Source organism: Chenopodium album, chromosome 26, assembly GCF_948465745.1.
Source record: "Chenopodium album chromosome 26, dcCheAlbu1.1, whole genome shotgun sequence".
NCBI classification, from domain to species: Eukaryota; Viridiplantae; Streptophyta; class Magnoliopsida; order Caryophyllales; family Amaranthaceae; genus Chenopodium; species Chenopodium album.
In genome coordinates this window covers 30,586,758-30,601,669 of record NC_137859.1, presented here as the reverse complement: position 1 = coordinate 30,601,669, position 14,912 = coordinate 30,586,758, and the positions used below count along the sequence as shown (strand labels likewise).

The window sequence follows — 14,912 nt, the reverse complement described above, 5'->3', positions numbered from 1 at the left end:
TGTTATTTTAGTTAAATTAAGCTTGATTATATATGTTAAGTTATAATATTAAAGTTTTTTGTTGTTTAGTTTATTTTGAAAAAAATAATATGTTAGTTTAGTAAATAGCTTGTTTAATTGTGTATGTTAGTTTATTTGGTTTAAAATAAGCATTAGTTTGGTTTAGTTTGATAAAAAATATTATTTTAGTTTAGTTTATTTAAGTTAATTAAACTAAAATAACATATTATTTGCATTTCCATGACACTTTGATGGGTAATGAATATTCAATACGCTTTGTGACTAATGTGATTATACATTTGCTTGAGTTGTGTAGAAGTTGTGATCATGAAACGAACTGAACGTAGCCGGATGTATGAAAGGAAAGTTGGACAATCTGTTAATTTGGCCTTAAGGGTAGATGAATTCCTTGAATACATGGAAGATCATCCCGAGAGTAGCAACCCGAATGAAGTAAGGTGTCCATGTTTTAATTGTAAGAACAAAAAGCTTTGGGATGCAGAAACGGTCAAACTTCATTTGTATCGCAACGATTTTGTACCTAATTACTATGAGTGGATGTGTCATGGGAAAGGGTTTCCAGGAGTTCCTGAACGACAGGTAAATGAATATCGTGAATCAGTTTTCGATGCTTTTGGTCATAATGAAGATCAAGGGCATTCCGAAGAGGCTAGTGTTTCTGCAGAGGAGGAGCCTGATGCACAAGCTAAGCATTTTCTGGATTTGTTAAAGACTTTCGAACAACCATTATTCGAAGGGAGTTCAATGTATGTGTTAGAGATGGCTGCCAGAATTACTAGTCTTAAGTGCGAGTATAATTTGCCCCATAGATGTGTTGACGAGTTTGCTTCTTTGGTGAATGAAGCGATTTCTGACAACAACCATATGGAGGACACATTCTATGAGGTGAAGAAGATTGTGAAGGGGTTGGAGTTGCCTCATGAAAAGATTCATGCATGCCCGAAAGGATGTATGCTGTTTTGGAAAGATGATGTTCAGTTAACCACATGTAGGGTGTGTGGTAGCGATCGATACAAGAAGACTTCTAAAGGTAGCTTAGTGCCTTTGAATGTTTTATTTTATTTCTCGATCACACCAGGTTGTAAAGGTTGTATGCAACCAAGAAAATTTCGGAGGAAATGACATGGCATTCGAAAGATCCTTGAGTTTAAGGCATAATGGCGCACCCTAGTGATAGTGAAGCTTGGAAACATCTCGATAGTTGCTTTCCAGATTTTGCCAATGAGCCTCGTAATGTTCGACTTGGCTTGTGTACAGATGGTTTTGCTCCTCATGGTATGTTTGGGGGACAATATTCTTGTTGGCCTGTCATTTTGACTCCTTATAACTTGCCTCCCTCAATGTGTATGAAAAGACAATTCATGTTCCTTTCGTTGCTCGTTTCCAGTCCTAAAAACCCTAAGGGCAACTTGGATGTGTATATGCAACCGTTGGTAGAAGAGTTGAAACAATTATGGGAAGTTGGGGCAAATACTTATGACATTTCAAGGAAACAAAATTTCAATCTTCGAGCAGCCATCCTTTGTACCATTAGTGACTTCCCGGCTTATGGTATGTTGTCTGGTTGGGTTGGACCACAGCTGGTAAGAAGGTTTGTCCTTATTGCATGGAGAAAAGAAAAGCATTTTGGCTTGACCATGGTGGAAAAGTTTCTTGGTTTGATTGCCATCGCCAATTCCTTCCAATATATCACCCTTTTCGAAATAGTAAAACTGCATTTTGTAAAAACAAAGTCGAGAAAGGTTCACCACCACATATCATGTCAAGAGAGGAACTGTGGGAATGTGTCAAAGACCTTCCAAGGGTAATAGATGGGCCGGAAGCACTGAAACGCCTCAAAAAAGCCAAAAAAGGGCGGTTCAAGCAAAGCTCACTCTAGGACCTTCCTTGTTGGAAGCATTTGCTCATCCGTCACAACTTAGATGTCATGCACATTGAGAAGAACTTCTTTGATCAGTTAATTCACACTATAATGGATGTGAAAAAGCATACATGTGACATGCCATCGGCCCAAAATGCCATTGCTAAATATTGTAAACAGCCACAACTCCATCTTCAGGAGGATGACAGAGGAAAAAAGTTCATGCCAAAATCCCCATTCGCTCTTGACAAGGCTCAGAGAAAAGTGTTTTGTGAGTACGTGGGTTAAACAGTTGCGGTTTCCTGATGGATACACCTCCCATTTGAGCATATGCGTAGATTTGCAAGCATGTAAGCTTCGCGGAATGAAAAGCCACGACTGTCATGTGTTCATGGAGGTTGTTGCCCGGGTGGCCTTAAGGGAATTCCTCCCTGTCCATATTTGGAATGCAGTTACAGAGATCAGTCAATTCTTCCGCGATCTGTGTTGCTGCACAATTACAGTTAGTGACATGGAGCGATTGGAGAAAAACATCGCTGAAATCCTTTGTAAGCTTGAGAAAGTTTTCCCTCCTGCTTTCTTTAACTCCATGGAGCATTTACCTATTCATTTTCCATATGAATGCAAGTTATGTGGTCCTGTTCAATATAGATGGATGTATCCCTTCGAAAGGTGTATCAAAGACACTTTCACATCCCCTTTCTTACAAACCATTCATTGTCATGACTTGTTCAATGTAATTGCAGGTTCTTGAATCACTAGAAACGAAAAATTGGGAACAAGGCTTGGGTTGAAGGTTCCATATGAAATGCTTATCTCTCTAAAGAGATAGCAAACTTCTGCTCAAATTACTTTCAAGCGTCGGTTGACACAAAAATACGAGATCTCGGTCGTAATGTGAATGTCGACATCGATTCCACTATGGACAACGCCGACTTACCAGAGTAATCTTGTCTCAACTGAGGGTAAAACTCGGTATTTAGATGAAAAGAAACTCGAGTGTGCTCATTTGTTCGTGTTACAAAACAGCGGCATTCTTGGCGAATACGAAAGGTATACGTTATAAGGAATGAATTGAATTCAAAGTTCTAAACAATTAAAATGGTTGAAATACTAATTTATCTTGGTTCATTGATCTAATAGGAAATTTGAGGACTACATTCTTAGTACTCAACCTTACCTGCGTAGAAAAGAAGTCATGAAAAAATGTGAATCTCAATTCTCTGATTAGTTTCATCACAAGGTGATAGAAACTTTCTAGCTATTCTTTAAATATGAATTATAGATGTTGCAATTCAGTTTATCGAATTGATGTATTGTGACATTAATAGGTGGTTGAAGAGAAACCAAATTCGGATGTCTTGCAAGCATTGTCCATGCGCCCTTTTAAGCGTGTTCGAACATGGAGGCAGATTTTTGTCGGTGGATTTAATTTCCATACACATTCCCATGGTAAACACAAAAATACCATGAATTATGGTGTATGTGTGTCTACTGTCTACTGAGGACGGTGGAGAGTACTTTGGCATTCTAGACGACATAATTGAACTTGTCTACAATGGCCAGGAAAAAGAGTACAAGACTATTCTGTTTAAGTGTAGTTCGATGGATTGGGTAGGGGTATGAACATACATGAACAAATACAAGCTTGTCGAAGTAAATCATACTAAAATATACCCCAAGCATGATCCCTTTGTGTTATCTTATCAAGTTACCCAAGTGTACTACGCATCCTACCCTAGCCTAAAACGGGATTGAGTTCAATGGTAGGCTGTGTTTAAAACACAAGCAAGGTCAGTGGTTGATGCTCCGGTGGACCTTGAGTTTTTGCAGGCACCGTCCCCGCAATTACATGCAACGCTTTGTCCACCGAATGACATTCCTGACTATGACCTTGAGGATGACGATGAAGATGATGATGATGATGTCGGCGTAATTATCTCAAGCAATGATGATAATGAGTCTAGTGTGGACTCTAGTGATAGTGACGAGGATGATGACATCGATGTGTTTTTAGATGATAGTAGTGATGAATCCATTAGTGATAGTGGTGATGAAAGTAATGATTAGGATAATTTGGTTGTTATTGTAAAATCAAATGAGATAATTGTTGTTATTGTATTTTGTATCATGTTACATTGCTGTATTTTGTATCATGTCTATTACATAACATTACATTGCATTATTTTGTATTATAACGCATTATACTTCTAATTATTGTTATTTTTAATAATATCATGTCTATATCACTAACAATTATCTCAGGTGGTTATGGCGGGAAGGAAAAAAGGAGAAACATCGAAGAAAAATAAGGGAAAGGAGAAAACTCGTGCTTTGGTGTTTGATGATAATGAGGAAATAGCGGAAGCGGAGGCCCAAGATTTGAGTGACACTGAGGATCCCGCCTTCACCCAAACTCAAATTCAAATACAGCGTAAGGCAACAGCTTCAGGGGCAACAGTGGCAGCAGGGACAGGGATCACAGTCTTCTGAGTTGATAGTATTAGATCCTGCTACGTAATGGTATGTCTACAGATTTGTTTACTTCACTTGGACTTATATTCCAATTTTGATATATGGGACCTATGTTGTTGATGATCATGTGACGTTGTTGTTCCACATTAAATGTAGGTTTGATCATGGTCCGGTGACTAAGTGCGTCTCCGGTACCCTAACAGGCTACTATCGAGCGCCTTGGAGAAATAATGGAGAGTTTAATGAACCAACGAAGGAGCATTGGTGGAACTTGTTCAGCGTATATCATTTTCTACTTTATACATGTATTACTAAATGTGTTGATGGACTTGTAATTACTTACTTTAAAAGTTTGTCATTGCAGAAACAATGCACATGGGCACCTGAGTTTAATGACCATGTTAAGAAAACCTTCGAAGTGAAGTTGGCTGATCGGCTAAAAGTCATGTTCCACACAATCACAAGCAAGATGAAAGGCGTCAAGCCAAGCTGGCTGCATGAGGATGTCCACAAGAAGATGATGGACATTGTTACCAATGATCCCAAGTTTAAGAAGCGGTCTGAACAGAACAAGAAGAACAAAAGAGGCGGATCTATGGACAATGTGGTTGAACCAACACACTTTCAGGGTTCAATTTTAGCTGTGCAGCATGCAAAAAGGATGGTAAGTTTGTTTAATAGGCAAGTGAAATAGAAGTCAATTGTGTTTTATAGCGAAATGATGTTCTAACACTGGTCCTTTGTTTTTGTGCAAGTACACTCAAAGGCTAAGAAGAATAAAGGCCAGTTACCAACTGCACATGAGCTTTTTTTGAAGACACACTTCAAGGATGTCCTTGGGAAAGGACTAGTGCCTGCCAATGCCAAAGCCAAGGAGATTGCGGTAACAACTTCACTACAATATAGTCTCTAAACTTATCATTTTTGTGAAACTTACAAATTTTTGGCTCTATTTTGATGAAAATGTTTCCTATACTTAGTAAATAGCTTCTTTAATGTGATTACAAGCCATAACCACCTACAACTATGTAACATATAAATGATATGAGAAAGAATATGTTCATTATTTAAGAAATGATGAAAATAGGCAAACTAGAAGGCATTTTTGCCTTACTTGGCGCTTTTTTTATGAAAACATTTCCTATACTTAGTAAATAGCTTCTTTAATGTGATTCCTATCCATAACCACCTATAACTATGGAATAGTGAGAAAATTTGAGAAAAATGATTTCATTATTCAAGAAATGAAGAAAATAGGCAAACTAGAAGGCATTTTTGCCTTACTTGGTTCTATTTTGATGAAAAATGTCTTTATACTTGGTAAATGGCTTCTTTAATGTGATTATAAATCATAACCACCTATAACTATATAATAATGATATGATTTGAGAAAGAATGATTTCATTATTCAAGAAATGAAGAAAATAGGCAAACTAGAAGGCATTTTTGCCTTACTTGGCTCTTTTTTGATGAAAAAGATCCCTTTACTTGGTAAATAGCTTCTTTAATATTATTACAAGCCATGAGCACCTATAATTATGTAATAGTGAGATGATTTGAGGAAGAATGAGTTCATTATTCAAGAAATGAAGACAATAGGCAAACTAGAAGACATTTTTGGCTTACTTGTCTATAATTTGATGAAAAAGGTCTCTAAACTTAGTAAATAGCTTTTTTAATGTGATTACAAGCCATGACCACCTATAACTATGCAATAGTGAGATGGTTTGAGAAAGAATGAGTTTATTATTTAAGAAATGAAGAAAATAGGCAAACTAGAAGGCATTTTTGCCTTACTTGGCTCTTTTTTGATGAAAAAGGTCCCTTTACTTGGTAAATAGCTTCTTTGATGTGATTACAATCCATGACCATCTATAACTATGTAATAGTGAGATGAGTTGAGAAAGAATGAGTTCATTATTCAAGAAATGAAAAAAATAGGCAAACTAGAAGGCATTTTTGCCTTACTTGGCTCTATTTTGATGAAAAAGGTCCCTTTACTTGGTACATAGCTTCTTTAATGTGATTACAAGCCATGACCACCTACAACTATGTAATAGTGAGATGATTTGAGAAAGAATGAGTTCATTATTCAAGAAATGAAGACAATAGGCAAACTAGAAGTCATTGTTGCCTTTCTTGGCTATATTTTGATGAAAAAGGTCTCTATACTTAGTAAAAAGCTTCTTTAACGTGATTACAAGTCATAACCACCTATAACGAACTATGTAATTGTAGACACCCATTTGTGTCTCCCCAAAACGAAAACCAGTGATGAATACCTTTCACGTCGAATCATAATCGAATGAGGTGAATGTGTGAAAAGTCTTGTGTTGCGGTTAGTTTTTATTAAAATTCTTTTCTTTCTATTTTCGAAAACCCACTCTATTTTATGAAAACATCCAATCCAGTTTAGTTTGGTCCATGATAAGGGTCCAATAATGGTGTAGTTGGATGGGGCTCGAAAAGACCTTTCCAACGATATATTATAAGCCCAATTCCGATGAATAATGAGGAAATTATGGCCAAAATACTAAACTGGGCCCAAACCGGATTTTACCTACTACCCAATGATCATGAGGAGGGTCCAAGGGTTTAATCCCATTCCTAAACTAATTAGGATTGATTAGAATCTTCTATAAGTTTCTAAAATATCTTAATTATCCTTTTTTAAAAAGATAAGATTAAGGAATTTGATTTAAATATAAACTTTTCTTCTTTAAAAACTTTCCTAATTCTATTCGGATTTAAACATGTTCAAAGATAGTCAGATTTTTATTTTCGTGCCTCATATTTTTTTATCCAAATTTTATATGGTTGGATAGATCTTGAAATTATCTTTCCAATGATATATTGTAATATTAAATCCGAGCTATAATGAAAAAGATATGAAAGAGATACGAAACTCTATCCAAAACTGACACCCTTTTACTATTTCGGCCATATCTTTTTATTTACTAAATATTTTAATCTGATTCTAATTGGGTTGGAAATTAGACTTCAAGAGCTTTCAAACGACATATTATATGACTTATTTGGACTTCTGGATAAAAAGATATGATAAAAACAAAATACGCAAAAACTGTTGTCTACGAGTTTTATTTCGATTCAAATTCGGATTCTTTTTTTTATTCTTCGACCCTCTTTTTTCCTATAAATAGGGTCCGGAACCTCTGTTTTTATTCATCAACAATCAATCAACTCTCATCAAGAATTACTTAATTCTCTCTATTCTCTCTTGAGCAATATATGCTTTCTTTCTCTCTCTCTTTCTAAACTAGCTTTTTTACAAACACAATTTCGCATACACAAGATCTAGAAACACCTAGCCAAGTTCGAAGTTGCCTTCGCCCTAGACGTGTAAGGTTTATACTTTTCTGAGGGTTTGGTCCCAAATCCAGTCTAAACTTTTTAACTCTTTCTTTCAATTATTTAATTTAATTCTTTGATTTATTATTTTCATTGAAGTTTACTAACGTGTGTATTTTGTTATTAGAAAGAGGTACAAGGCATCAAAGTATGTAATCTTATTGCTCTATTCTTGTAGAAAACATGTTTATTATTTATTAATTCCTAGTATCATGTTAGGATATTATTTATTGCTTTCTAGTATCATGTTTAGGTTGCTTTTATGCTTTCTAATATCATGTTAGTACCATGTTAGGTTTAAAGCTTTGATCTTTAATGTTTAGTGACATGCTAGGATTTGTTATTAATCTTGTTAGTATCATGCCTAGGATCTTGCTATTATTATTAAGCTTTATTATACCTTATCATGATCATGATTATATTATTATTATTATTATTATTATTATTATTATTATTATTATTATTATTATGCTTATTATCATGTTGCTTGATATTATTTATATTATTGTTATTGCTTGATCACGCCTTTTATACATGTTAAAGGGAATTTGTACTTGAAATCATGCTTAATAAGATATTTAATAATTTGGTTTAGGCTAATATGATTTTAATTCAAGTGATCGCCAATAATAGTTTTATTTGTGCATTAATATTTAACCAACATAGATAAACAGGTGTAGGGTTAATCTAATGTTTGCATGTTAGTCAGAAAGCGCACATAAATACGAGTAGAACAAAGTAGAGGCCTATTTTATAGGGCGGGTCCTTTCTTTTGTAGATTGGATTCGTACCCTCATCCCCGAACCCTATTTGGTTCAAGACTTTATGGAGTTGACGATCTCCTGGATCGGTTTGGGTTTACAAGTTCCTAAAACTTGTTGGCGACTCTTTTGCTCTCTTTTCTTTCCCTTTGGACGCCACCATACTTTAGTGTATGATCACAGTGGGGTTCAAGCTTAGGATCATAATGTTTGAAATATTCCTTACAGTAATAGTGAAGTAATTTGAGAAAGAATGAGTTTATTATTTAAGAAATGAAGAAAATAGGCAAACTAGAAGGCATTTTTGCCTTATTTGGCTCTTTTTTTGATGAAAAAGGTCCCTTTACTTGGTAACTAGCTTCTTTAATGTGATTACAAGCCATGACCATTTATGACTATGTAATAGTGAGATGATTTGAGAAAAAATGAGTCCATTATCCAAGAAATGAAAAAAAAATAGGCAAACTAGAAGGCATTTTTGCCTTACTTGGCTCTATTTTGATGAAAAAGGTCCCTTTACTTGGTAAATAGCTTCTTTAATGTGATTACAAGCCATGACCACCAATAACTATGTAACAGTGAGATGATTTGAGAAAGAATGAGTTCATTATTCAAGAAATGAAAATAATAGGCAATCTAGAAGGCATTTTTGCCTTACTTGGCTCTATTTCGATGAAAAAGGTCTCTACAATATATGTTTGTATAATATATGAATAGGCTGTTGTTTGTAATTTTTTTTAATTAATATATGTTTATATAATGTATATCTTGTAGGAGACCTACCAGAAGAAGGCTGAAGAAGCAAGTAGTCAAGGGATTAAAAAGAGTCCCAATGAGGTTTATTGGGAGAGTGTGGGTGGTCGCAACAAAAATGGTCGTGTAAGGGGACTTGGCCAAAGTGCCGAGTTGTACTATGGAAACCGGATGGGCCGAGTTTCCAGATCATCACAACAGTACACACCGTCCGTTGTTTCTCAGATGCAAGATTAGATGGAGCATAGGGTGCAGGCTCTTCGCAGTGAAATTGGATGCTGAGATGCAAACCCGAATTCAAACAAAAGTGGCTGAAATAGAGAGGAAAAACAAGGAGCGGTAGGATGAGTTCATGAGTCGATTCGCCAGCAACGACACATGTTCTACCATTCAGCCTCAGCATCGAGACCCCAGGGACGACCCGGGTAGTGGAGGAGCAGGGTACCTCGACAATTGTTTAGCCTAGCTTAGGTTTATGTAGTATGGACATGTAGTTTTATGTAGTATGGACATGTAGTTAATCTAAGTTATCTAGCTTTTGATTATGTTTCCAGTCTTGTGGAAATAACTATGTGTAGGGAATATTTCAAGCATTATGATCCCAAACTTGAACCCCACTGTGATCATACACTTAAGTATGGTGGCGTTCCAAAGGAAAGAAAAAGAGAGCAAAAGAGTCGCCAACAAGTTTTAGGAACTTGTAAACCCAAAAGACAATCCAATAGGACCATCAACTCCCTTGAACCAAACAGGGTTCGGGGATGAGGGTACGAATCCAATCTACAAAAGAAAGGACCCGCCCTATAAAATAGGTCTCTACTTTGTTCTGCTCGTATTCATGTGCGCTTTTCGAATAACATACAAACATCATATTGAACCTACCCTGTTTATCTATGTTGGTTGAATATTAATGCACAAATAAACCTATTATTGGCGATCACTTGAGTTAAAATCACATTAGCCTAAACCAAATTATTAATCATCTTATTAAGCGTGATTTCAAGTACAAATTCCCTTTAAACAAGCATAAAAGGTGTGATCAAGCAATAACAATAAAATATATCAAGCAACATAATAACAAAGCAATAATAAATCATGTGAAGGCATAATAAAGCTTAATAATTTTACGACGGATTTCCGTCAGGAATGTGATTTGCGACGGAATTGAGGCCTGTACCGACGGATTTTTTTCGGTCATAAAAGGGCCTTTTTCTAGTAGCGGGTTAGTGAGCTTGGACGGAAAAGATTTGACCTTGAGTGAATGTTTTAAATATTTATAGGGTCGATCATTCAGAAAAATGGTGTTATTAATCAAGATGTGGCCCACATGATTAAATCGGGGTGGCTTAAATAAAGCACGGTCACGAGAGTGTTATGTGACCGAAGCTTCCTTTACAGTTGAAGGGAAAATTCTATAGGACTGAAATAAGACTAATGTTGCTCAACGATACAAAATTTTGAGCTTCTAAGAAGAAGCACACTAAAATGATGGAGGTTACGGACATGCGCATGTTAAGAGGGATAATTTGCGAGAACACTCTAAGAGATAGAATTAGAAATGAGGTTATTCGGAAGAAAGTGGGTGTCGCAGGCATTGCAGACAAACTAAGGAAAAGTCATCTACGATGGTTTGGCCATGTAAGACGCAGACCCAATGGTACACCGGTACGAAAAGTGGAATATTGAGACCATGAAGTAGTTAAACAGGGGAGAGGGAGACTGAAATTGACATATTAGGAGTTAGTAAGGATTTGAAGCATATGGAATTACATGAGAATGAGGTATTTAAACGTAAGAGATGGAGGAGGAAGATTTTTGTGGATGACTATGCTGAATAATTACTTTGGTTTATGTAGCCGACCCCATTTATGATGAGATTAAAACTTTAATTGATTGATTGAAACGATTTCAATTCATCCATACAAATTGCTACATTACATATCTAATTCACTCCAATTTTACTATTCAAAACTCTAATGATTTACATCAATTGAACAAGTCCATATCCCACGTAGTATCTAGGAAATCCCATGCACTAGCATCTTCAATGCACCACGTCGTTGGATAATCTAAACTTAAACCTGGTAAACCATTACCAATTTGATCCACATCCCTTGATACCGTGTTCAACCAATCCGATACCCGGTTTTCGTAGGGCGAGCTTGTGATCATACAATCGGATAATCGTTTATCATAGGACAAGTTCGTGTTCATACAATCTGATAGTCCCTTTAGTTTGTCATTACAATAATCAACATAATAATGACTAGTTATGGCTTCAATATTTTCATCGGTAGATTTTGTGTTATTATTGTTGCTACTTATTTGTGAAGTGATCATATTGCCTTCTTGGATCAACACATCTAACTGATTGGGATAATTGTTTGTTTCCTCACTTGAAGAAGATGTTTCTATCGACGATGAAACGTTACGTGTAGGGGATGAGACTGAGTGGTTCGATAATGAAAATTGCATTTGCATTTTCTTCCTCAGATGAGTTCTCCAGTAATTCTTTACCTCGTTGTCAGTTCTTCCTGGCAGTCTTCGAGCAATCTTAGCCCATCTATAACAATATAAACCAACTTAATAAGATTCTACATGAAATTTTGTATAAATAGTCCGTACAGGTTACGTACGTAATGGTGACCATGGAAGGTGAACTACTATTTATTTTTTAACAGTCATAGGGCTTGTTAAGCAACATAATGAAAGTGTGATTATTAGGAGAAATAAAGAAATGTTAGAATTCATCAGAATTGGATAAAACAATAACAAGTGTTTATGACAGAGGATGATACATGCTCTACTAAAAGGTTATTTTGGTAGCTTTCGCAAAATATCAACCCAAAAACTCGTAACATATAAAATTTGGAACTATTAGTGTTTGAATTCATATGATGTAGGCAAAACATGTGACACTCCAAAATTTATTATTGAACACACGTTCATGTATACGTAAAACATAAAAACTTACTTGTTACCCCATCTCTGATGTAGCTGAAGTATTAGCAACTCCTCTTGTGGAGTTATAGAGCCATGCTTTAGACAAGGTCTAAGATAATTCAACCATCTTAACCTACAGCTTTTCCCACTCCTACTTAACCCTACAAAAGATTGAAATATAAATCATCCATATCAACAATACTTGTAGTTTTTATTTTATTATTTGAACGAGAATTGGGTGAAGTTTAATCCACTTACTGACTTACAATTGTAAAGTTTCATACTAAAACCAATTAGTGATAATAAGACTATAAGAGTACTTCCTCTAACTTATAAAGTGGAATTTTCACTTCTTGTTCGTCCCCCGTGTGAGAATATTCACATGTGAATGACAAAGGAGTTTCAATAATACTACATGAACCAATATCATTTACAATGATGCATTAGCAAACACTAACCTGATATCTTAGCAACTGTATCCCATCTACGTGCACCCAAAACCGCCACAAAAGTTTTGAGTCGCTCATCTTCCTCTTCGTACCAAGGTCCCTTACGTAGATTGTCTTCCCCCATTGTTGGTTAACAAAATGTATATCAATAAGTGTAGCAAACAATAACTAAGAATCGTCGTAAGCAATTGAACTCGTAGATGAAGGTGCTTAGCTAGGAGCTAGTTTAGCTATTTATACATATGAGATAATGGCAAAGAATATCACAAAAGAGTTATTAAGAATCAGTAATCTTACCTGGCAACAATTATAGGTGGATTAACACCCAAATTAATATGAATACATAAATAAAAAGGTACCCAATTGGCTCAATTTGAACTCATGGTGATAATCATACATTAATTATCTAGTATGTCATCTTTTGGACATGGACTAGTACATAAACATTGCAAGATTAGCTTCCTTTTTGCATCATCCATTGTCGCTTTTGGCTATTGATATTGTGTAAATTAATGTTAATTAGCGAGTTTTTCGTGTGCTTAAGTACTTAATTATGTGATGTAAGCTCAGCAGTTCTTTAAAGATTGCGTATATTTGGTTGTCCACTTGAAACTTTAAACCATATTGTTTAATACTAACATATGAAATGAAAGTGTAACAAATTATAAAATTTGAGATAAGATAGCTTAGGATAATATTCAATGAATGATGAGCCACTGGCAACTTGAAGAGCTAATATCGAATCTACGAAATCTGATCTTATGTGCTTCCATCATTTCTTTATTAAGAAATTATCTGAAATGGATATATTTGACGAGTTAGCTAGGGTATTGCTTTTAAAATAGAGTTATTAGAGATTAAAATTCCAAGATCATTGCCTATCCAAACATATTCGATGATGTTAGTAGTCATTGTGCTTCCTTATTATATTGTCGCTTTTAATTTTTCAAGGCGAATTATATTGGGACTAACTGAGATATAAGGCTAGAGCAGTTGGCTAGCTCTCTGACTTTCAAATATCGGTTAAAGGACAAATCTCACCAAAATAAAAGGGTTTGATAGCAGTGGTAGATGCCTAAACCCGTAATTGCTTTATAACAGCCGCCTAGCCTATGCTGTGTACTTTGTGGTCACCAGACTAACCACCAACATAATGTAATGTGGAAAAAGAAAGGGGGTGAATTAGACCAAATACCCCTTTATAGATTAAAAGGTCAGTGGGTCGTATTGCAGTAGCCACCATCGTAATCAAATATTGCTCTTTCTAAGAATCAAGGGAGATTGTTTGGTAATTGGTACATGGGAGTTTAGAACGGGAATGTGACTTATTATACCAAGTAGAACGAACTCACATGTTTGTTTCATGGGTTTGAGAATAGAGACCGGGAAAGAGGTTAGGACTTGGGAATATATGCCCTCGATTCCCAACAAAATATTCCCCGGGGGGGAGGGGGATTATTAGGGGATGATCGATGAAGATTGAGAGAGGTGAAAAGTGACTAAAAGGCCATTAATAAATGGGTAAGAGGCGGAATTTTAATTTTGTAAATTTCTAATATATTCTCTACCCATTATCATTAACTACTAAATAAAAAAATTAGTCTTCTTTATATAGATTCCCAATTACGAATTCCAATTCCTTATCTCAATTCTCAACCTATATTTTTCAAACTCTCATTCTCACATACCAAACGCCCATAGGATTAAAAGTAAAAAATCACTATCATAACCCAAACTACTTTGCAATATAGTCAATGTAGCTGGCACTCACAATTTGCCAAAATAAGCCAGGAAAGCAGGCTACCCTTTTTCTTTGATCATTGCCAAAAATTAAGTTAAAAAACAGAGTAACATTTTGGCTTAACGTGACCAAAAGTCATATATAAGCCAATCATATCATGATGTCAACAAACATTACGATTGAACCCAAAAAGGTAACCCGAATAGATTATCAATGCCCATATTGTTACTACTTACTATAACCCCTTAGGAGCAAAAGGTAAAGGAGGTCATCCTTACAAGAAGAAAAACTCACTCCCCCAAGTACTTTCAAATGTACGAGGTATACTATTTAAGTACTAACTTGGACATCGGAGGCTATGCCCTTAGAACCCCACACCCACAATCTTGCAAGGACCTGTGTCAGAATCGAAGACAAGATCTGCAGACGGTCGTACCATAATAAGGGCACCCTTACACCACCCAAAACCATTTGATTACTCCGCGGCTTAATCTACCAATAAACCAAGAATGGGAATGGCCTACAAGGAGCTTATTTAA

General features: G+C 35.7%; 1 protein-coding gene across 1 annotated transcript; it reads right to left on the bottom strand.

Moving 5' to 3' along the window:
* Window positions 1-11,226: 11,226 nt before the first annotated feature.
* Window positions 11,227-14,545, bottom strand: LOC145618381 (uncharacterized). Its single transcript, XM_081673154.1, has 3 exons — window positions 12,642-14,545; window positions 12,215-12,344; window positions 11,227-11,803 (listed from the first exon to the last, which is right to left on the bottom strand). Exons 1-3 carry the CDS (start codon window positions 12,754-12,756, stop codon window positions 11,227-11,229), a joined length of 822 nt encoding a protein of 273 aa, XP_081529280.1. The 5' UTR covers window positions 12,757-14,545.
* Window positions 14,546-14,912: the final 367 nt, after the last annotated feature.

Excerpts from the sequence above, each read along its gene's own strand:
- LOC145618381 (XM_081673154.1), bottom strand. The coding sequence starts at position 12,756 with ATGGGGGAAGACAATCTACGTAAGGGACCTTGGTACGAAGAGGAAGAT. Across the intron at positions 12,345-12,641 it reads TACAGTTGCTAAGATATCAG|GGTTAAGTAGGAGTGGGAAA; the intron begins GTTAGTGTTTGC and ends AATCTTTTGTAG. Across the intron at positions 11,804-12,214 it reads CATCAGAGATGGGGTAACAA|ATGGGCTAAGATTGCTCGAA; the intron begins GTAAGTTTTTAT and ends ATATTGTTATAG.